At 38.1% G+C, this 23,602-nt stretch overlaps 1 protein-coding gene across 4 annotated transcripts in view; it reads left to right on the forward strand.

The window, feature by feature from the left end:
* Nucleotides 1-23,602, forward strand: part of SYNE1 (spectrin repeat containing nuclear envelope protein 1) — a 462,280-nt gene that overhangs the window by 388,352 nt on the left and 50,326 nt on the right. For 3 of the 4 annotated variants that reach the window (XM_027083161.1, XM_027083173.1, XM_027083179.1), the window contains 2 exons: nucleotides 9,651-9,809; nucleotides 12,627-12,793. In XM_027083161.1, the coding sequence (XP_026938962.1) occupies nucleotides 9,651-9,809; nucleotides 12,627-12,793 (326 nt within the window). Of the gene's footprint in view, nucleotides 1-2,820; nucleotides 2,949-9,650; nucleotides 9,810-12,626; nucleotides 12,794-23,602 lie in introns of those variants that run through there. The other variant, XM_027083188.1, reaches the window with a different exon arrangement.

A 23,602-nucleotide genomic window follows, 5' to 3' on the forward strand; every position in this document is an offset into this window, starting at 1 on the left:
ACTCAGTATCCGCTCAGAAAGGTAGAGAACTGGAAGATGATTTGGAATGTCGGTGGCTATGTCCACATTTGGATGGAGGAAGACACTGTGCTTATTATAAGAATGCTTCAGATTAAGACAATTATATCTTAACACTATATTTTAAATGCATCCAAACTGGCTTCTCTTGCCCTTTCTTTTACTGGCTGTCAAAATATTTTAAAGAGGAAATATAGTTTTGTGGTTCATAGATGTGGTTTTGCTAGGTAGATATTGGTGGTCTCTTTCTTTAAATGTGAAAAAACAAGGTTTTATTTGCAGTCGTAGCTAATGCTGTGAGTGGTTTTGTACACTTAACATTTATTATTGCTGTTGATCTACCATAGTTGTTTCTTCATCATTCATGGGTGTATGGCATTTTTAGCCATACTTTATTTATTTAGTAAGTACGTTCTGTGTGCACAGTACCTCAAAAGAGATCCCAGATTGGGTTTTGATTTGGAAATGAAAGGGAAAGATTGCTGGAGTAGCAAGGAGAGGACATTTGAGGCAAAGAGGAATAATAGATAGGCCCGCAAGGGAAGAATAGCTCCGACTCATAGCCTTGAGATCATAGCCTCCAGGAAGCAGGAACCGTGTTCCTGCTGTCGTGTTCCTTCCTGTACCTCGATTGCCTTGTCTGGCACAAAATAGGTTATGATGCATGTTTGTTAAGTGAATCATTCACGTTAATTATTGTGCATTTCACAAGCTACAGTAGATGTCCCTACAAACTAAGGGCAGTGTGGATTGCAGAGAATAAAGGAAATGCTTGTTGAACTGGATAAATCTTGAATCGAGTGCTGAGATCAGAGTGGAAGGGACAGCTTGGTGTAGAGGGAGAAAGTGGATGTGCTAGACAAGCTTGCAGCTTGAAAAAGGCACAGGAGTAGAGCAGAGAGAGGACCTGGCTGGGGAAAAGCAGGTGTTGGAAGGATGAACTAGAGAAAACCTCTGGAGCACACTTGGTAAATGTGTGAACAGTTTCGTGTGTGTGTGTGTTTGTGTGTGCTTTTTAAAAAAATAATTGTAAGATGATTTTCATAAATATGTTAATGATTTGCATTCAAAATTAATTTAGCCACTTTCCCCGGAGTTCTATATTCTCAATGAACAGTGAGAAACTTACATGGAGTGTGGTGATGTTCATCACACTTTATTCTTTTCTGAGTTCTTCAATCCAAAATCAATACTATCCAGTAAATTAGTGTACACTTTTTGATGTAAAGATTTTATCATAGCATATATAAATGAAAGATATTTGGTGGGTACAGATATTGGAAAATGCCCACAGCAATGTTCAGTTACCCTTGTGAGCCTTATTCATCTGTTTTTCTTAAAATTGGGAAAAGACTAGCACTACTTGCTGACTCAGTACTTTTTAGCATATTATGTGAAATGAATTAGACTAGATCCATTTCTCTAGCTATTGATGTCTCTAAAGCTTTCAGAGAGATAACACCTTAGATATTGGCTTCCATCTCCTTCCCAAACCTACCATGAACTTCTCTATGCCAAGACCTTGCTCAGGCCATTGTTCCTGTCTAGACTTCCTGCCTAGACTATTCCTTCCTTTCTGATTTTCTAAACTATCCTCTTCTGTTGAATTCCAGTACTCTTGTGATGCCATTGTTTGAAATGCTCAGACCTCTGTTCCTCTGAACGCCCATTTCCCTTTTGGTCTATGCCATCATGTGACAGTGCCTTGTTCCTTTTTTCCTCTTCTCCTTCTTCTCCTTCTTTTTCTCCTTCTCCTTCTTTTTCTCCTTCTTCTTCTTTTTTAATGCCAGTGACTTGAGTTCAAGATCATGAAGCCCTTGAGGACAAACCCTTTCTTTGCATCTCCAGTGCCTGAAACAGCTGAATGTTTCTACTGTTGATTATTAAGACAAGACTTTAGGATATTATTTTATATCTTATGTTCCTCTAAATGTAAAATAACGACAAGGTTTCTGAATATTTAGGAGGGTAAGAAGATTATAATTATGTAATACTTTTTGATTTAGGGAAACTGATACTATGTAAGAATGCCACCAGGTACAAAGGATATAAACTTTCAGTTACAAGATGAATAAGTTCCAGGGATCTAATGTACAGCATGGGGACTATTGTTAACAGACTGGATTATATATTTGAAAGTTGCTAAGAGAGTAGATCTTAAATGTTCTCACCACACAACATATAATGGTAATTATGTGAGGTGATAGAGATGTTAATTAACCTTGTGGTAATCATTTCACCATATATATGAATATCAAATCATCGTGTTGTACATCTTAAACTTACACGGTATTATACGTCACTTATATCTCACTAAAGCTAGAAAAGGAAAAAAGCAAAGAAAAGTTTACATGTTGTAAAATTGCTTACCAGACTTAAACGTATCTAGGCGACAGTCTGTTTAGAAATACATTTTGAAAGCTTCTGTTGATCATATGACATGCTGTAAAGAGATTAATACCTTGCACCTGTGAGTAGACTAGACAAGTAAAAAAAAAAGAGGAAGCAGAAACATAGTGTTTCTAGAAACTTTCTATATTGAGTGTGTTAAGGCATGAAGCTAAAGCATACTTGTCTCACGTTACTTCAGTCTAAACAGCATTATTTAAACCACTGAGAGTTTAGTCACGTGATTCATACCAAAGGTGTCAGGGTATAATTGTAAGGAGAAATACAGACCAGTTACTACTTCTTGAGTTAGCGTTTCCGGAGAACTTCTGTCAAGTATGAAACCGCAAAAGGAAACGACCTTGTGCCTATGTCTCATTTTCAAAGTTAAAAACGTTAGAGAAACATGGCATAATCCCTCTGTTAAAGACCAAGTAGTGCGTTCATGTTCCAATGGAAGCAGTCGGTCAGAGGTCCGGATTGATTGGGGCTGCAGGCAAGGAGGAGGCGGCCGCCCTGTTCATAAGCATCACAGACTAGAGGTAATGGAGAAAAGCATCCTGTCTTCAAATAGACTCACCAAATGGTTTGTTGTGCCTGTGTACAGCCGTGGCTCGTATTTGCTTTTAATTCCTGTTTTGGTTTGTAGAGCTGTGTGTAATTCCAGTTGAGATATAAATATATCATCATTATAATTGCTCGGTGTTCTTTCAAATTGTCACGGGAAAAATATCTGAAGCAGCAGAGGATGTGTTTCCTGTTCAGCTGCCTCACACTCTGGGGGTTTTAGCTGGTGTTTGTCAGCTGTTGGCAGTGCAGTGCGTTTATACCCTTGAGAAAACGTAAACATGTGCTAAACTGATAAGTAATTTAAGGGTTTCCACTGAACTCAAAGACAGTGATGGTAAAGCTCACTTATCGTACAGCCTAAAAATTAGTTTTACAAACCAAAAGGAAAATTCGGTCCCCATTATTAATTTAAATCTTTTGAAAAGATTGGGGTGCCAGTTTGTAACTAGAGCTTGTGGCCTACCTGTTTCTTCCTTCAACTGTTGCTCTACATAAGCAAATGAAATGAAAGCAACACTTGCATGGTATGTGAGAAAGACTAGAAATATATATTTAAGCTGCTTATTGAATACATGAGTGTCAGGAGAAAAACATATTAAAAACTCAAATGATGCCCTGTTGTCATATATAGTTAAGTAGACTGAACTTTTGTTAAGTCTTTAGGATATACTGGTCACTTTCTAAAATTATTTTCCTGTTTGAAGAATGTATTCTGTTATGAGCTTACAGTATTCCGGTGCATAAGACAGTGCATGGCACACAGTAGACACATGTTTACTGCAAACCAGAAACATTTGTTTAATGAATTTTGGAACAAATGAAAGGTTAATTTACAAATGACAAAAGTAAAGCTTAAGAAAGATGAGTAACCTTGCCCTGGTCATATCATTAGTAAGTGACGGAGATTGTTTTTGAACCTCATCTGCCTCTGCATATTTGATCATAATGTTATATTGCAAAAACCTGTATCAAAGTGTATCAGAGATTCAAGCTTTGCTGCTGCTGGTCCTTTGTTTTTTTTTTTTTTTTGGCCATGCCGCACAGCTTGCAGGATCTTAGTTCCCCAACCAGGGATTGAACCCCGGCCCTCGGCAGTGAAAGCGTGGCGTCTTTCCAGTCTACCCACTGGACCGCCAGGGAATCCCTTTGCTGGTTCTATTTGGTATTGATATAAACAAATGCCTCAAATTTGTCTGACCTACTCTATCCCTGTCTCTGAAATCAGAGTAATACCTACCCCTCAAAGTAATAATATTTTTCTGTTATGTAGTCATCTTCCCTGCAGATGTTGTTCAGAGAAGCCCTAGAATTTATTCTTGCTGATGGCCAAGATTTGGGGGAAGAGGCAGAGAGGCGAAGCACATAGCAAGACTTGTTAGTCTGAAGTCTGAAAGGCAGGGGTTTCTAACCTTTGCATGGAACACAGTTGCTTCAGGCAGTTTCAACTATGAAAGTATAGTTTCAGCTTGGACATCAATCGAAGCAGAATTTTAATACCAGCCTGACTCTGCTGCTCTGTGAATGAAAAAGAAAGTCATATCCACGAGAAAGTTCAAAATCTTAGCAGATCAGATGACACTCTGCTGTCAGAGATTGAGAGGAAAATGGTGCTGGACGGACTGTACTCTTCAGTGCTGTCTTGGTAGAGCTTAATGTAGGTGAAATTTGTCTCCAAAACTTTTAATCTTGTTTTCTTGGTTTTTCACATTCCTATCAATACCCACACCAAATAAATGCACTGTTGTTCTGTATTTTTCTGCCTCAAAGAAAAATTCATGGTAAACTGAATTATACTAATGGGGAAGTACTTAAATGGATTAACCAGTGTCACTCTACCCAGAGAAATTTTTATTTTAAAAGATCATATTAACTCAAAAGAGTGAATTTCTAATGGTGGCATTTCAAAAATTATGGCAGGTTATGGGGTTTGCCATCTAAGCAGCTCACTAAGCTTGGCCCTGGTATAGGTATCCTGGGCTCATAGTCTAATTCCCAACACTTTTATGTTTTTTTTGAGAGAGAACTTCTTCAGTATTTTTTTAACCATTTTTTTAATTGAAGTATAGTTAATTTACAATGTTGTGTTAGTTTCAGGTGTACAGCAAAGTGATTCAGAATATATATGTATTCTTTTTCAGGTTCTTTTCCATTATTGGTTATTGCAAGATATTGATTATAGGTCTGTGTGCTATACAGTAGGTCCTTGTTGGTTATCTATTTTATATATAGTAGTGTGTATATGTTAATCCCAACCTCCTAATTTATCCCGCCCCCCCCACCCACTGTCCCCTTTGGTAACCATAAGTTTGTTTTCTATGTCTGTGAGTCTATTTCTGTTTTGTAAATAAGTTCATTTGTATCATTTTTTTAGATTCCACATATAAGTGATATCATATGATATTTGTCTTTCTCTGTCTGACTTCACTTAATATGATCATCTCTAGATCCATCCATGTTGCTACAGATGGCATTATTTCATTATTTTTTATGGCTGAGTAATATTCCAGTGTGTGTGTGTGTGTGTGTGTGTGTGTGTGTGTGTGTGTGTGTATACACACACCACATCTTCTTTATTCATTCGTCTGTTGATGGACACTTAGGTTGCTTCCATGTCTTAGCTATTGTAAATAGTGCTGCTGTGAACATAGGGGTGCATTCATCTTTTCAAATTAGAGGTTTCTCCAGATATATGCCCAGGATTGGGGTTGCAGGATCATATGGTAATGCCATTTTTTGTTTTTTTGGGGTTTTTTTTTGCAGTACGCAGGCCTTTCACTGTTGTGGCTTCTCCCGTTGCGGAGCACAGGCTCCGGACGCGCAGGCTCAGCAGCCATGGCTCACGGGCCCAGACGCTCCGCAGCATGTGGGATCTTCCTGGACCGGGGCACGAACCCGTGTCCCCTGCATCGGCAGGCGGACTCTCAACCACTGCACCACCAGGGAAGCCCCATTTTTAGTTTTTTAAGGAACCTCTGTACTGTTCTCCATAGTGGCTGCACCAATTTACATTCCCAGCAACAGTGTAGGAGGGTTCCTTTTTCTCTACGCCCTCTCAAGCACTTATTATTTATAGACTTTTTGATGATGGCCATTCTGACCAGTGTCAGGTGATACTTGTAGCTTTGATTTGCCTTTCTCTAATAATTAGTGATGTTGAGCATTTTTTCATTGCCTGTTAGCCATCTGTATGTCTTCTTTGGAGAAATGTCTATTTAGGTCTTCTGCCCATTTTTTGATTGGGTTGTTTGTTTGTTTCATATTGAGCTGTATGAGCTATTTGTATATTTTGGAAACTAATCCCTTGTCGGTCGCATCGTTTGCAATTATTTTCTCCCATTCTGTAGGTTGTCTTTTCATTTTGTTTATGGTTTCCTTTGCCGTGCAAAAGCTTTTAAGTGTAATTAGGTCCCGTCTGTTTATTTTTGTTTTTATTTCCATTACTCCAGGATATGGATCCAAAAAGATATTGCTGTGATTTATGTCATAAAGTGTCTGCCTATGTTTTCCTCTAGGTGTTTTTTAGTATCCAGTCTTATCTTTAGGTCTTTAATCCATTTTGAGTTTATTTTTGTGTATGGTATTAGAGAATGTTCTAATTTCATTCTTTTACATGTAGCTGTCCAGTTTTCCCAGCATCAGTTATTGAAGAGACTGCCTTTTCTCCATTATATATTCTTGTCTTCTTTGTTGAAGATTAGTTGGCCATAGGTGCATGGGTTTATTTCTGGGCTTTCTATCCTGTTCCATTGATCTATGTGTCTGTTTTTTGTGCTAGTACCATACTGTTTTGGTTACTGTGGCTTTGTAGTATAGTCTGAAGTCAGGGATCCTGATTCCTCCAGCTCCCTTTTTCTTTTTCAAGATTGCTTTGGCTATTCAGAGTCTTTTGTGTTTCCATACACATTAAAAATTATTTTATTCTAGTTATGTGAAAAACGCCATTGGTAATTTGATAGAGATTGCATTGAATCTGTAGATTGCCTTAGGCAGTATGGTCATTTTAACAATACAGATTCTTCCAATCCAAGACCATGGTATTTCTTTTCATCTGTTTGTGTGAGCTTCAGTTTCTTTCATCAGCATCTTATAGTTTTCAGAGTATAGGTCTTTTGCCTGCTTAGGTAGGTTTATTCCTAGGTATTTTATTCTTTTTCATGTGATTAATTCCCACTCTTTTCTAGGATATAGAATCACAGACATTTGGGGCTGTGAGGGACCTTGAATATTATTTACCTAATCATTAATAGAGCCAACCCTAGGCAGAATTGCTAACTAGGAAGTGTATAATACCTTAGAAATATTTTCATTTTCATTTAAAAAAAGGAAACTCGGGCTTCCCTGGTGACGCAGTGGTTGAGAGTAATAGAAGAGAGTAATAGAAGAGTAATAGATCCATGGATAAAGGAATATATGTGTTAAAGCAAAATGTAGCAAAATGTTAACAATTTTAGAGTCTAGGGAATATATCATAGCTGTTTACCATACAATCCCTTCAACTTCTCTGTATGTCTGATGTTTTTCATAATAAAGTATTGCCGGAAAAAGGAAAATCGAAAGGTAGGTGTTTAATGTGGTGGGATATATGGCAGAATGTCTAGCATTATCAACATGACTGTTTAGAATGTCTGTAAAAGTGGATCATCTTCTTACCACTCAGATTGCATTTTATTTTGCTAATGTGCAGTTTAGCTCAACTAGAAACATTTCTTAGTATCTCAACCAGCACTGCAAAGACAAGAGTATTATGATGTCAGAAAGTTTTAGAATTCTGGAAAGGATCATTCTAGACCTAGAGATAAGAAAACAGGCGTATTGTATCTATATTGTATAAAGAACTATTAAAACTCAATAATAAAAATCAATCCAATTAAGAAATGGGCGAGAAATTTGACCAGATAGTTCTCCAAAGAAGACATACAGATGGCCAAGAATATAAAAAGATTCTCAACATCATTAGCCATCAGGGAAATGCAAATCAAAACCACAATGAGATAGCACTTTATATCCAGTAGGATGACTGCATTCCAGAAGACAGATAATAACAGGTGTCGGTGAGGATGTGGAGAAATTGGAACCCTACTACTGGTGGGAATGTAAAATGTCGCAGACACTTCACAAAACAATCTGTACTGTTGCCGTATAACCCAGCAAGTCTGCTCCTGGGAATGTGCCCCAAGAGAAATGAAACATATGTCCACACAAACACTTGTACTCGAATGTTCATAGCAGCATTATTCGTAATAGCTAAAAAATGGACACAACTCAAATGTCCATCAATAGATGAATTGATAAATCAAATGTGGTATATCTATATGGAAACATATGTTCAGCAATAAAAAGGAAGGAAGTACTGACGCATGCTCCAACATGGATGAACCTTAAAAACATTATGCTAAGTGAAAGGAGCATCACAAAAGATAGCACATCGAATGATTCCATTTACATGAAATGTCCAGAATAGACAAATCCACAGAGATAGAGAGTAGGTTAAGGTTGGGAGGAAGGTGCAGGGGTAGGCAAAGGAGTGAGTACTGATGGGTACAGGGGGTTTGGGGGTTTTTTTTATATTGATGAACATGTTATAGCATTGATGGTGGTGGTGGCTTTGAAACTGTGAACATGCTGAAAAGAGCTGGGTCGCACACTTTAAACAGGAAATGGTGTGGAAACTACATCTCAGCAAAGCTGTTACAGGGAAAAGAAAAGAAACAAAGATACAAAAATCAAAATAGAAAGCAGGCAGGGAAATAAAAGAACTTGCTCAAAGTAAAGTGATCATGATAGAGCTGATCAGGGATTGTGCCTCTTCCACTGAGGAAGGTGTCTCCTGACACCTGACGTTCAATTAATTCTTCCCTCCTTCCCTATTTTTCTTTCATTTTTTTTCTTTCCTTTTTCCCTTTTCCTTCCTTCTTTTGTATTTCTTTCCTTCTTTTCTTTTTTTCTGCCCTTTACCTTCCTCCTTTTCTTATTCCTTCTTTTCTTTCCTATTTCTTTCCTTTTTAGTAAAAGTACATTCCATGATCCTGTATCATAGCTGCACAGAACCAACTGTAGTGAGAAGCTAGATTGTTTTTAATAAATTTATTTATTTATTTATTTTTGGCTGCATTGGGTCTTCATTGCCATGCACAGGCTTTCTCTAGTTGCAGCGAGTGGGGGCTACTCTTCGTTGCAGTGCGTGGGCTTCTCATTGCGGTGGCTTCTCTTGTTGCGGAGCACGGGCTCTAGGAGTGCGGGCTTCAGTAGTTGTGGCTCACGGACTCTAGGCACGTGGGCTTCAGTAGCTGTAGCACATGGGTTCAGTTGCTCTGCGGCATGTGGGATCTTCCAGGACCAGGGTTTGAACCCATGTCCCCTGCACTGGCAGGTGGATTCTTAACCACTGCACCACCAGGGAAGTCCCAAGAAGCTAGATTGTTCAGAACCTTTAGTAAGTGAATGTGCATGTGGCTCTTCGGGAGGGAAGTAGTGGATTAAGTGTCTCCCACTTGTGAAACTCACTGGGCTAGAGCAGAGCTCCTGGGACTGGGACTCAGGGAACAGTGGCCTAAAGAGATGCACAACTACTGCTCATCTTAGTCGACCCAACAGAGTTTATTTGCTCTTTTCCTCAGGGTATGAGCTCCACTCTGATTATGCTTTTGCATTTTCTCCCATTTTAAACTTTTCAGCTCTCTTTAAGGCAGCAGCAAGTAAGTGAGAGACTGAATGAATGGGCCGTCTTCAGTGAAAAGAACAAGGAGCTTTGCGAATGGTTGACTCAGATGGAAAGCAAAATTTCTCAGAATGGAGACATTCTCATTGAAGAAATGATTGAGAAGCTCAGGAAGGTATGGGATGTGTGGCTACATGTGCTTAGATGCTCTTTTAATGGGTACAGAAGACAACCTTACTCCTAGTTACTTTCCTGAGAAAGGAGCACTCTATTATAAACATTTTATCTTTTTAATATAAAATAAACTTGACTGAAAAGACCTCCTTTACATACAGAATATATAGAATATTTTCAATTTGCGATGAAGTAGATTATCTGCTGATAGATAATGTTCAGTATTTTTAGATTTTATCTACCTGTTCAGCAGGAATTATTTGTGTGTGTTGGTTGTCTTTGTTTTTAATTGAAGTATAGTTGACTTATTGTTTGTTTTTCAAGAGGTGAAATCACCAGAGAGGAACTAAAACAAAAAATTCCTAGGATCAATTAAACTGACATTTTCTCTGTAAGTCATGATTTATAGATGGTTACAGGAATGAGGACTTTCCTGAGAATTTTAGCTTCATATTAATTTCAAGTTATGTATGATTATTAAACTATTTTATATGCTCAAATGGATCTAGATCGTTTTTCATGTCTGTACAGGACTGGTCACATTTACTAGCATTTAAAAATGTTTTTGATGGTTTCAGTGGTGTTTCCACACTGTTTTTGAACAACTAATCATTTAAATTTTCTCTCTCTTCTAAGTACATATCACCATCTGAAGTACAATGCATTTTCCCAATTTACTTGTTTATTATCTGTCTACAGTGAAGCCCCACTGGACTGTAAGCCTCACGGGAGCAGGGACTTTGTCTGTTTTGTTCATTGCTGTATCTCCTGCAACCAGAGCAGTGCCTGACTTTTCATAAGTACTCAGTCATTACTTACTGAATAAATGAATTATAGCTTCATTCATTATGAAAAGAAATATAACTAATTATTAGGAAAAATATCTTTACCTACAAAGTTATTAATATTACATCTTGGCTTTGGAGTTTATTTTTCTCTCGTGTATGTGCTTGGGCATATACACGGAAAAACAAAAACTCCAGAGCCAGTATGTGATATGAATAACTCTATAGGTTTACTTAAAATTGCAAGCTCTAAGCGTCAGCATTTGTATATTTGTTATTGTAAGCCTTTAAAATGTGGGCAGAGATGATACAGATTTCATTTCAGCATCTGCTAAAAGCTCTGCCCTTTGCTGGTTTCTGGGTGTCAGATAATGTTCTACCAGACATGATTAATGTATAATAGGTATTAGAGTGAAGTTTGCTATAGAATAAATTTTAATTAAATGTATTTATACTCTGATTGATTTTATCATGAAATTTAAGATGCATATTTTGGGGGCTTGACACACAGATAATTTTGTTATACTCTTTGGTAACATTTGGAATAATTTTTAAAATATCAACTATACCATTCTGTATATATAATAAGTTATGGACTTTAAAATAAAGTCTTTATGAGCTTACCCCATGTGGTATCTCTTTTGTAAAGAAAAATAACATGGAGGTTTGGTAATTTTGACAGCTTAGAAAAAAGAAATTAATAAACAGACTGTAACCATGGTATGGGTACCTACTGGCATTAACACTCAACATCGTACTTTAAAAGACAACCTAAGAGTATTATTTTACTATAAATACTATTTTAAGCTTGGCATAATTCCTTTGAAATAAACATTTCTCAGTAATATCTCAAATTTGTAAAAACACATTATAACTATTAAGAAATGCACCTGGTATGTTGGTCTTTGACTCCCATGGGCTTGAAGTAACATAGAAAGGAGAGTAGGTGGAGGTGCTGGGCCTGAGGAAGCGCTCACAACTGCAGGAGAATAAAATTTCACCAGCTCCATCCATTCTTTGGGGCCCTTTTTACTTAGATAACTGATTTGAGAGGGTAGCCCTGTTACCAGGGTAACTTGAGAGCAATAGAAGGTGAAGATACCCATATTCCTATAATATCTGTCTGGGTATATTATTTTGCTGAGAAAATATTTGCTGCCTAACAGGAGCTTAAGCCAGAAATAAAAAACGTGATTCTGAAGTTTGGATGCTGTCACTATGACAAGAAATTAAGAGGATCAATTGGTCCAGAGGCTGGGGGGGCAGGTAGGGGTCAAGGGGAGATGTCCTTTCATCATCACTTAAATCATACTGTTCAGTGGCCTTTCTGTTACTATAGACCATACTGAGAGCCTGTCCTTCTTACCTAAAACAATCTTTAAGAGGAGCTACTACAGAAACGGGATAGATGAGGAAGGTTTGAGACCCATTGATCCTCTAAGACCAATGGTTATTGTTCTTGAGAGTTAATTTGCCAATGATTTATGTGCTGTAAAATATTGACACTGTACAGAGGACAGCTCTTTAAAATGAAAGTAGTCTTTTAAATCATTCTGCACAAGTAACATTTGACATACACATTCATATATACATTTACATATACACACATAGTCACACATCTTATTAGCGTCTTGTTAGCTATTTGTATGAGGATTGATTCTAAATATAACATGTGGTTGGTGATTAGAGCAACAAGGTATAACTTCCCAGCATTGAAATCTTTCAAGCTTTGTCTTTTGTTTCTATGTATGTACATTTATTGCTTTTTTTAATGCCCATTTTAAGTAAATGGAAAGCATCCCCATTTCCTTTAAGAACATCTGTATAAAAATTCAATCTGGACTTTGCCTACATACCGAAAATAACAGGTACCACTAATTCTTGTGTACTGGGACTCATATTCACACAGTGTTCCTTATGCCTGAACTATTTCCAAGCAGTAGAAAACTGTAATTATCATGTTTCTAGTAGAGCCAGACTGAATGCATCAAGAATATGCTTTCTGACCTCTGTGATTGCCATTTATTACACAGGATTATCAAGAGGAAATTGCTATTGCCCAAGAGAACAAAATACAGCTCCAGCAAATGGGAGAACGACTTGCCCGAGCCAGCCATGAAAGCAAAGCATCTGAGATTGAATACAAGCTCGGGAAGATCAATGACCGATGGCAGCACCTCCTGGACCTCATGGCAGCTAGGTAAAAAGGACCTTAGTCAATAGGACACACATGCAGAATCCCAAAGCTTTCAGGCTGCCTTCCATTTCGGCTGAAGATCGTCCAATAAATCTCTGTGTTCTTTATCCCACCATTTTAGTTCATGCTTGTCTCATAAATGTCACTTTCGTTAACTTTAAAATTCTCCTTCTTATTTCATAAATTCAGGGGTGTTTGCATTTAACTGAAAGAGGGAAAGTCATATCCAGACAAAATCCATTCCCAAGAGAAAATTCTTTATTCTGGGGCTTCATAGTACTCAACTTCCTATAAGGAAGAAAGTGAAACTGCTGACCAGTATCTGTGGAGGGTGTGTTTGTCTGAAGTGGCACACACACACAAAAAAAATAAATAAATAAATATATATATATATATATATAAAATTATATAAATATAATTAATATATACATATATATATAATCACATTCCTACTGTCTTTTTGATTAGCAAGGTGTGGGAATAAATCTAATTAATCCCATTCTGCTTAGACGTAAAAATAATCTGCTGCATTACTGTAATAGGATCTTTACTAGCAATATAGAAATCTGATATGATTGAAGGAAGCACTGTGTTATTTGACATAAGGGTTATTTTTTAAAGGGAAGGGCTAGGTAGATGCTTTATTTGAGGTGAACTTTGCTTCTTGTTGGAATGTAGCCTCCATGAGAGCAGGCATCCTTGTCCATTCTATTCCCTGTATATCACAAGCACCAAGAATAGTACCTGAATGCAGTTGGGGCTCAATAAATATTTGAATGAATGTATGAATGAATGCTTGAATATTTGAATGGATAGTCTTCTTTATGGCAGTTAGGAGAGTTGGAATGTTACACATGCTTCTGATTCACAGCCATTTGGGAGCTATCCCAAAATACACTTTTTAAAAAATCCGGATTCTTTTCCTTAGCCATGCTGCATGAAGGTGGACATGAAATAGTGCCTTTTGAATACTGTGTGCCCACAAAGACTTCATATGGGCATGGCAAGTCCATGTGTTGATTTTAAAAACATTTAGTATATTTCTTTTTCTATAAGGGAGTTATCAAAGAGGGTCTCATTTAGGAAGGTGAGATTATAATTTGTTTTAGTGAGAATGAAACAAAAATGGAATAGATGTTGACCAATTTTTAAAATGTTTAACGGTAGTATTATAATAGCTAACATTTACTAAACCCTTAGTTTGTAGCAATGACCATGCTAAAGACTTCACGTACATCCTCTTGTGTGCTGTTCACAACATTCTTTGAGGTGGGTATTATTATTATACCCATTTTCCAGATGTGAAATGCTGAGGCTCAGGTTTGCCCCTGGTCATGCACGTGCTGAGTGGCAGAGTGCCCTAGAATACTGCACTCTCCTACCTGCCAAGCTTATGACTTCTTTGTCCCTGTTCTAGAGAATACAATTAAAAGGAAGTTAGGTTCTGTTATTTATTTCTACAATCTAATTTCCCAGTCCTTTGTGAAGTACTGACAGCGACTATGAGAGATATAAGAGGTACAAAGACGGAAGCCCTTTCTTCAAGGAGTTCATAGTGGGAATTATGCATGTGAAGAAATCAGGTAAAATGATGTGCTAAATGCCTTAGTAAAGGTACCATAAAGAGATGGAAACTGAATGGTGCAGCTTAAACTACTGTAGTATTTAGGCATTGGTAGATTTTAGAACCCCAGTGCTGCGTTAGCCTCACTTCTCAGTCACTGATAACCAAATCTTATTTCAGAGGGAGGAGCCGAAGCCCTTTGTGCTATAAATACCCTTCTTAGGGAAGCTGCCCACTCGGTAAACATCCCTGGATTTTTTTCAGTCAGATTATGACTCATGGAATTGGCTTTCATTTCCATGTAATCCAGTTAAACCAGTTAATATCCTTTTCTAATTTCTAGTTGGTTCAGTGGTGTGGAATATGGGGTTGCACTAAGTCAAAATGTTTTAAATTTAATTTAATTTAATCACAAGCAGCTAGTTTGGTGTATGCCCAGCTGGTAGCCAGCGTTACATACAATGAGTTAGGTGTTTACTCCTCAAAGCCATGTTGATTTGTAACTTTTCTATCTATTTTTTCAATCAAGAATTTTCTAGGTGTTATTTAGTTTATTTTTCCAAAGACACATTAGTAAATTTGAATCAATTAAATATAGGGTACACAGGCTTGCATTTTAGTCACTAAAATGCTCATATGTTCCTACTTTCGTAGAATCTCATTATACACAGATGTAATATATATATTGTCCATTTCTAATTGTCTCCTTCCAACGTAGACCAGATGACATTTTGACCATTCATTTGTCCTGAGGTTTAATGCCACGCTGGATTCATAGTTCCTTGAAGCCTCTCCTAAATGACACTCAGCCCTCACGTTTGCTTTCCACTTTTTGGTTTATTGCCTGTGCTAACGCACAGGCAAGATGACTGTCTTCCACACCCATCTTCAACTATGACCTGCCAGCTGAAATACTAAGTTTCTATGATTCAGTCTCATTCACTACTCTTCCCTCTTCCAAATTTTTTTAACATTGATTAATTGAAGCAGAACGTAACTTATGCCTTTGGCTATTTTCCTGTTGTTTTGATGCTCTTGGGAATGGAGAGGTTATTTTTGAAGATGATCATATTTTCAGGTGAACAGCTTCCCAGCTAACAGAAAGATGGAAAAAAGAAAGAAGATTCACTGATAATAACCTGTTATATACAAATAGAACGCATAACTTTGAGTCAGATTCTTATTACTAGGATTAGCTTAGACCATTCTAAGTACAGAGTAGCTATGTTTTGCTTTGAATTTTTAAACGAACTGTCACCAAGCATTGTCAGCTTTTTAGGATAACAAAAAAATCTGCTCAGTTATTATTAGGGCTCAATGGATAATGTTATAGCATACTTTCTAGACCTACTCAGTTCAATATAGCAGTCACTAGCTACATGTGGCAGTTTAAATGAGTTGAAATGGAATATAATTAAATTAGAATTTTTTTTAAACAATCTGATTTTATTTTTTATTTTATCTTATTTATTTATTTTTGACTGTGTTGGGTTTCGTTGCTGTGCGCCAGCTTTCTCTAGTCGCAGCGAGCGGGGGCTACTCTTCATTGCGGTGCGTCGTGGGCTTCTCGTTGCGGTGGCTTCTCTTGTTGCGGAGCACGGGCTCTAGGCGCGTGGGCTTCAGTAGTTGTGGCACGTGTGCTCAGTAGTTGTGGCTCTCAGGCTCTAAGAGCACACGCTCAGTAGTTGTGGCGCACGGGCTTAGTTGATCCGCGGCATGTGGGATCTTGTCGGACCAGAGATCGAACGGGTGTCCCCTGCATTGGCAGGCGGATTCTTAACCACTGAGCCACCAGGGAAGCCCCCAATTAAATTAGAATTCAATTTTAATTACAGTCAGTTGCACTAGGCACATTTCCAATGCTCAGTAACCACACGAGGATACTGTCTACCTTATTGGATACTGCAGACACAGAACATTTTCATCATCTCAGAAAGTTCTGTTGATCAATGCTGGCCTAGATAATTAAAAGCATTTCTGAGCCTTTAGCTTTCATTAAGAGTCAATATAATTTGACTGTAACTGTAATTTCTGTAAAAAAAAATTGGTGTAACTGTAATTTCTGTAAAACTGTCTTCAAGGACTCTAGCTCTCATTTTATCAGGGGACCTTATGCAAAAACCCACATGGCAATTTTTCCAGCGCCTAGCACTAACAGAAAATGTCTTTTAGCATCAGTAGTTCAGAGCTTCTAATGACAGAGAATACATTATTAAACATTTCCCATCTTGGTATCTAGGAACGTCAGACTCAAGTTGTTTGCCCTGCTGTAATGACTTTTTCTTAGTTAACTGGACTCTCTAATATAAGGAGATTCTTCTTTCCTCTACCAAACCTAAATACCCATCACCAAAAACAAAGCACACATTAGTTATTTGGTTCTTTTTTTTTTAAATAATAGTTTTATTGAGATACAATTCACATACCATACAACTCATATATCAAAAGTATACAATTCAGTGATTTTTAGTATATTTACAGAGCTGTGCATCCGTCACCATAATCAATTTTAAAACATTTTCGTCACCCCCAAATAAAAACTTTAACCCCTTTTTTCCTTTCTGCCCTCCCTCCTTTTCCTCCAGTCCCAGGCAACTACTAATCCACTTCCCGCCTGTTTAGATTTACCGACTCTGGACAGTTCATATACACGATATCGTACAGTATGTGGTCCCTTATGACTGGTTGTTTTTAATCTGTGTTTTAATTATAATTCCCTTAAACACTGTATAGAAGTAAAAACAAATATAATTTTTTAAAACTATGGAATGCCTCCTGTTTATGAAGTACTTCCTCTGCATGTTGCTACAGGGCAGAAGCTGGCGAACTCTCTGCTTGGGGCCATATGGTAAATAATCTAGGCCGTGTGGGCTGAACAGTCCCTGACAAAGCGCTCTTCCATTGAATCACAAAAGCAGCCTTAGACAGTGTGTAGAGAAGCAACAGGTTCCAGTAACATTTTATTACCAAAACAGGTGGCCAGACATAGTTTGCAGACACCACTCTGGGATGAAAAAGAAAATGGTTCCCATCCAAATAAGGGTAAAAGGTAAAGTGGGGATACACGTGGTTCCTCACCTCAGGGCCTTCCCCTTTCTGCTACTTCTTCCTGCTCTCTCTCCTCTGTCTGGCCAGGCCAGCCCCTAATTCTTCTTCATGCTCCTCCTTTTCTCTAGATTAGATTAGATTAGATTCTTCTCTTCTGCTCAGTAGGCTTTCTGTACAAAGTCCATAGCATTTCTCTTGATTATAATAAATATCTCGTGTGATAGATCGTTTAAAGTTTCTTTCCTCTATTGAAATGTAAGTATCTAACTTGATCGCCACAGTAATCCCAGAACCTAACATAGTTCTTTGCATATAGTTGTCACTCCAGTATTTGTTGAGTTTCTCAGTCTGAGACACAGTGTTTGAAATGTGCCCTACATACAGATAAGAATATAGTAGAGCCTGGGCTTAGGGCTTTTGCCTGAATTATAAGGTGTTTCTGCTTCACCTACACTGTGATGTTTGCCAAATTACTTATCTTCTTAGTGCTTCAATTACACGGTGTGAAAGGTTATCAGGGGGATTAAATGAGGTGGTACCTGTAAACCACTTAGCACAGTGAAGTGCTCAATCAACATATGTCAGCTGTCATCCCAGAGGGAGTTTAGAGGCTTGTGCAGTACAAGGAAGGCTTTGCAAAGTTGTAGCAGCTGCCCTCAGAAGGGGTTTCAGTCTAATGGGAGTTCTGCCCAAACAAGAGGAAAAAGAAAACTTAATTCTTGGAATTTGTGGCTGGTATTACCTCATGGTGATCCATTCAGAAAAGTCAAGCCAGGATCAGGAATTCTTTGATGCAGCAAGCAAGGAAATGACCAAGAACTAATCAAGAGTCCTAGGTTTAGCTCACCTTGTTCCAGCTGTGTGACCTAGGGCTTAACGGTATAACCTCTCTGAACCCTATAGTCCTCATTTTCAAAGTGTTCATTAAAACAACTGCCACATCTCCGATGAGACAACATAGGGGAAAGGACCGTGTATACTATAAAATTCTATATGTGCCAGTCTTATTATTTTAGACGGCTGCAGAGCATTCCACAGTTCATTCCACAGAACATTCCACGTTCCATTTATACAACGTGATTTATCCAGTATTTTCCCTATTGATGGAAATTGATATTATTGCCATTTTTTCGGTACTACAATAATTGTGTCTTTAAAGCCTTGCCTTATGTTTAATTCATTAGAATAAATATATTGTGCTAAGGATAATGAACATGGAAAAAAAAATTAACCCATGGGAAAAACTATATAAAGTAAAAGGGAATTAAACTAAGGAAATAATGGCAATAAAAAATTTTAAAGATCTAAGTTTTTTAAATGTTAGTCATAATCAAGAAAAAGCAAATTTGTCTACTGTTATGGAATTATGACCAATATATTCCTTTAACCAAATTTACATATTTACATTCCTGATAAAAATAATATATCAGTGGAGTGATTGTTTTATAAAGAATTCACAATAGTATATCTTTAAGTAGCAGGATTTTTAAAATAATTTTATTTTTAACCAAGTTTTCTGGGATTTTTTAAATGTAAAATGCAGGTTTGTTTCTTTTATAAAGAAAATGTATTACTATTTTAAAAGCAGTCAACTCACACAACCAGAACCAAATGCTTTGTTTTATTTTAGTTGCAATTCATCATATTGGCCTTTAAAAAAAAAAAAAAAAACTTAGCAAATGTTCATTATCTATTTATTTATTTGTAACTTATTTGTGTGTATGTATGTTAAAATCCAAAAAGGATTTAAAGCAGACAGCATTAGTCATTTTTTATTAAATTACCAGTAATGGGTAATTTGGGAGCTTATTTTCTTTACAAGCTTAAATTATGAAATTTATATAGAGTCAGTGCAGAAAATTTAGAAACTCTTGAAATTCACAAAAGAAAAAAAGTTATCTGAGATTCCACCAAGCAAATGAACAGATCCTTTTTAAAATTACCTTAAAAGGAACATGTTATTTTTGTCACTTTATATCATCTTTTTTTTTTGCGGTACGCAGGCCTCTCACTGTTGTGGCCTCTCCCATTGCGGAGCACAGGCTCCGGACGCGCAGGCTCAGCGGCCATGGCTCACGGGCCCAGCCGCTCCGCGGCATGTGGGATCTTCCCGGACCGGGGCACGAACCCGCGTCCCCCTGCATCGGCAGGCGGACTCTCAACCACTGCGCCAGCAGGGAAGCCCTGTCATTATTTTTAAAAAGACAAAGGTTTATGTAAGGAGAGAATAGTATTTCTTCATTACTTTTCATTTTCAAAGTCTATTTAAAGGTGAAGAGCAAGCACTTTGCCACAGAATATCTTGTCCATCCCATCTTCCCAAACAGCCCCTAAAACCCCTACTTAACACCACTTAACTGGCAAATCAGACTGAAGGAAAAAAGCAGTTGCTCCTTTTTGCTACTACAGTTTGCCGCCGCACTTGTAGAGGTTCTGCTTGTTTGCATTTGGTACATTTATCTTTGCAAATATCTTTTCCAACTTAAACTGCCTGTGAGAAAAGTCGAAGGTCCTTCCAGAATGGCAGAGTGTCTGCAGCCGGTCTTATTTTTGATACCCTTCTTTCTTTAGACCTGGAGCCTCCCCCTCCTAGCAGATTACCCTGAGCCTTTTCCCTTCTTACACTCGTGGCCTACATTCCAGGAGATCAAGCCTGGCACATGTTAATGAATGTAGGTTTTATTTAGAAACATGACCACTTGTCACTCACTGCTCAGTGTCATACTGTCAGGCAGAGACTTACCAACATTTGTCTGGAGTGAGCATTTTCATACTTCCATACACAGACTGGGGAAACTTTCATCCCCACACAGGATTTAGCCTTTTGCTCTGCAAACCTGACTTTTGCAAGTGGAAACTTCATGGTGGTGGCGGAAGATCCGTGTGCCCTGAGGATGGCAGAGGACAGCTGTGTGGACGCAGAGCTCCCCGATTGTAACTGCAGTGTCACAAGGCAGGCATCTCCTTGAGTTTCTTCCCTTGGGCGTAGCTTTCATGTTCCATGGGGGATGGATGCTGGAGCTTTAATCCATAATTGTGTTGGCCAGTGTTACGTGGCGATGACTGGTGTGGGGAGATAGTTGGCCGTGGACTCCTCAGACTTATTTGTCGGTTTGTTTTCTTGTCTCCTGCTGGGCCTGCGGAGCTGGATGAAAAGGTTAATGGACTTTGTTATGGTTCAGTATCTACTTGTCTTGGGACTGGATGCATCATACGAGGAGTATGGGTACAGTAGAGAGCCTGAGACACAGGAAAGAGATTCAGAAAAAGATTCAGTGGAAAGATCCTGTTAGTCCATCATCTGCTATTTAAAGGATGGGCTCCTTCTGAAACTGAAATTCAGTCACGGCCTGTTCACAGCTTTGTAGGTGAAAGCGTTCCTTTAATAAATAAAAATCTACTCATGTTTCAGGGGCTGGGAGGGTTTTGTGTGTGAGAGAAGGTTGTTTCTGTTTTATGTATGTCAGTAGGTTTTGGTCACTGACTAGTATAAAGGTTTTCAATAGTATGTGTAAAATATAGAAGGTTAGGTCTAAAATGGCAACTTAGTGCATTATACACATGTTTACTTCGTGATTTGTTTTCAGTTAGAATAACATTACATCAGGAATTTTCATTTTGTTTTTAAAAAATATTTTTCTTATACCATAACATCCCCCAGACAAATTCCTACTGATGAATAGAACTTATTAATGGTACTTTTGGTTCTTTTATATTGAGAATATGAATTTTTTTGTTTTGGTTTATGGATCTACTAAATTTGTTTGAAGGAAAGTAGTGAGGTATATATATGAAATATGTAGATATAGATGTGTATATGTACGTATTCATGTGACAATATTAAGAAGCTGGACAACTGGATTTCATAGTAGAATCCTCCTCAAGAAAGGTCAAGTGTGCAGGAAACACACTGGACTCTGAAAGGGGAACCAGAGTGTAGGGACTTACATATTCACCGGGCTGGCTAAACTTACCCAGACCTGTGACGTCTGTAAACACCTATTTTCAATTATAACCCTGTATGCTACCAAAAGGAGTGTTGCTCAAGCTTCTTACAGTGATAAATAAAACTATTATGATGCTTCACCCAAGGATTTCCTTTAAAGAAATGATGAAAAAAGATGTGGGACATTTCTCTTAAAGAAGAATGATCCTCGTCCTGCAAATACCAAGTTTAATAGCTCAAGGATGATGTATGGGGGCCTGATCCCACACCTTCTCTCAGTTCACATCCGCTCTCCCCAGCACACACACAATGTATTTTGCTATTTGTAGTCAAATACATTTTTTTAAAAATGAGAAAGGAGAACCACTTAAACATTCACCCTCCCTGACTTTACTAAGATTTACACGTTCATTTGAAAGAGGAACTTGCCCCTAATAGACTGTATGAACAAGCATTTCCACGTCACGATGCCCTTGACATATTGCACTAACTGCTCTGACTATTGGAATTCCTTCAATGTTATACAAGGTTACTAATCCAGTAAAATATTTGGCTACTGTAGACAATATCCAATGGAACGGTGTTTACTTATATCCCTTTGTGCTTTGGATCTTTTGATCATTTTTGTCAGTGAATTTTGAACCAAGAAAATGAATGAATTTTAGTCCTTAGCAAACAGATCATTTGCAAATGTTGGACCTAGAGGAAAATTTAAGTATACATTTAATATCAAATAAATTAAATTAAAATATGTTAACAAAATAAGCAATATTTTAGTTAGAACGCCAATTATTAACGTTTAGCAGGCATTTAAATAGTACCCGACTTTGTGCAAGGCAACAAGCTCAGTCTGGCAGCTAGAAGTGGAAAGGGAAAACCCGAAGTGGAAATTCACAGTTCCAGCTTTCCAGGGAACTTCCCATGAGGAGCAGGAAGGTGAGCATTAATAATACCAGGAAGTTCGAACAAGGGTAAGAAGGAAGCAGGCACTGAGTGAAGGACCCTCCCAGCCTCCAGGTCCACATAAAACCCTGATGATGTCATGAGTTTTCTTTAAAACCCCATCCCGAAGCATAGTCAGCATTCAAATCCTATCAGACCTGAAGACAGGAAGCTGGTCAAGTGGCAGAGGTTCCTGAGAGGACATTCTTATTGGGGTCAAACCAAGATGGACAGCAGTGCAGTGAGCCATTCTTCAGTCCTGTTCCAGTGGGTTTATTGATTGTAGACTGTCCTTTCCATCTGGGACACTAAAGCAGGATGGCCAAGGTCATGGTAAATCCTAAGCCCGTACCATGGTCATTGGTAGAATATGTACCCTGAACTTTATACCCAGTAGCTGCTCAAAAACTGTCATTCACTGACTGACGCTCAAGTGAATTTTGTCTGACATATGAGAGACATGTGAGTGGGTTGTATGTAACAGTTATTGGAATTATTTTTCAAGGCTAATGCCTTGAAATGCCCTAGAGACAGAGTACAAATTGTACTTATAAAGCTAATTAGAAAAGTATTATCTTGAATGGAATTATGATAACATATTGCAATGCATGTTTTCTGTTCCCTTTCAATCCTATATATTGTGGAACGTGAACATAATTTTTTAAATACACATTTTTAAAACAATATAAGGTAATGCACCTCAGCATGCCTTTATACACTGATCAAATATAGGGATTTTTATTATAATTAATGAAATACAGATATTATTATCAAGAACCGACCATCATGAAAATACTTCTAAGCATTTGTATGACAGAGGAAAATTGATGGTGTCATGACTAGATTTTCATTTGAGAGAGAAACATTGATTTATAGAAACTGTAATAGAAGTGATGATATCCATTTTAAGCAATTGAAAATGAATAAAGGGGCTTCCCTGGTGGCACAGTGGTTGAAAGTCCGCCTGCCGATGCAGGGGACATGGGTTCGTGCCCCGGTCCGGGAGGATCCTGCATGCCGCAGAGCGGCTAGGCCCGTGAGCCATGGCCGCTGAGCCTGCGCGTCCGGAGCCTGTGCTCCGCAACGGGAGAGGCCACAACCGTGAGAGGCCCGCGTACCGCAAAAAACAAAACAAACCAAAAAAAAGACTTACTAGAGAATGGACTTGAGGCTATGGGGAGGGGGAAGTGTAAACGGTGACAAAGCGATAAAGAGGCATGGACATATATACACTACCAAACGTAAGGTAGATAGCTAGTGGGAAGCAGCCGCATAGCACAGGGAGATCAGCTCGGTGCTTTGTGACCGCCTG

This window comes from Aethalodelphis obliquidens, unplaced genomic scaffold (assembly GCF_003676395.1).
Source record: "Aethalodelphis obliquidens isolate GAN/ISIS:26980383/991018 unplaced genomic scaffold, ASM367639v1 scaffold3, whole genome shotgun sequence".
In the NCBI taxonomy this organism is placed as follows: Eukaryota; Metazoa; Chordata; class Mammalia; order Artiodactyla; family Delphinidae; genus Aethalodelphis; species Aethalodelphis obliquidens.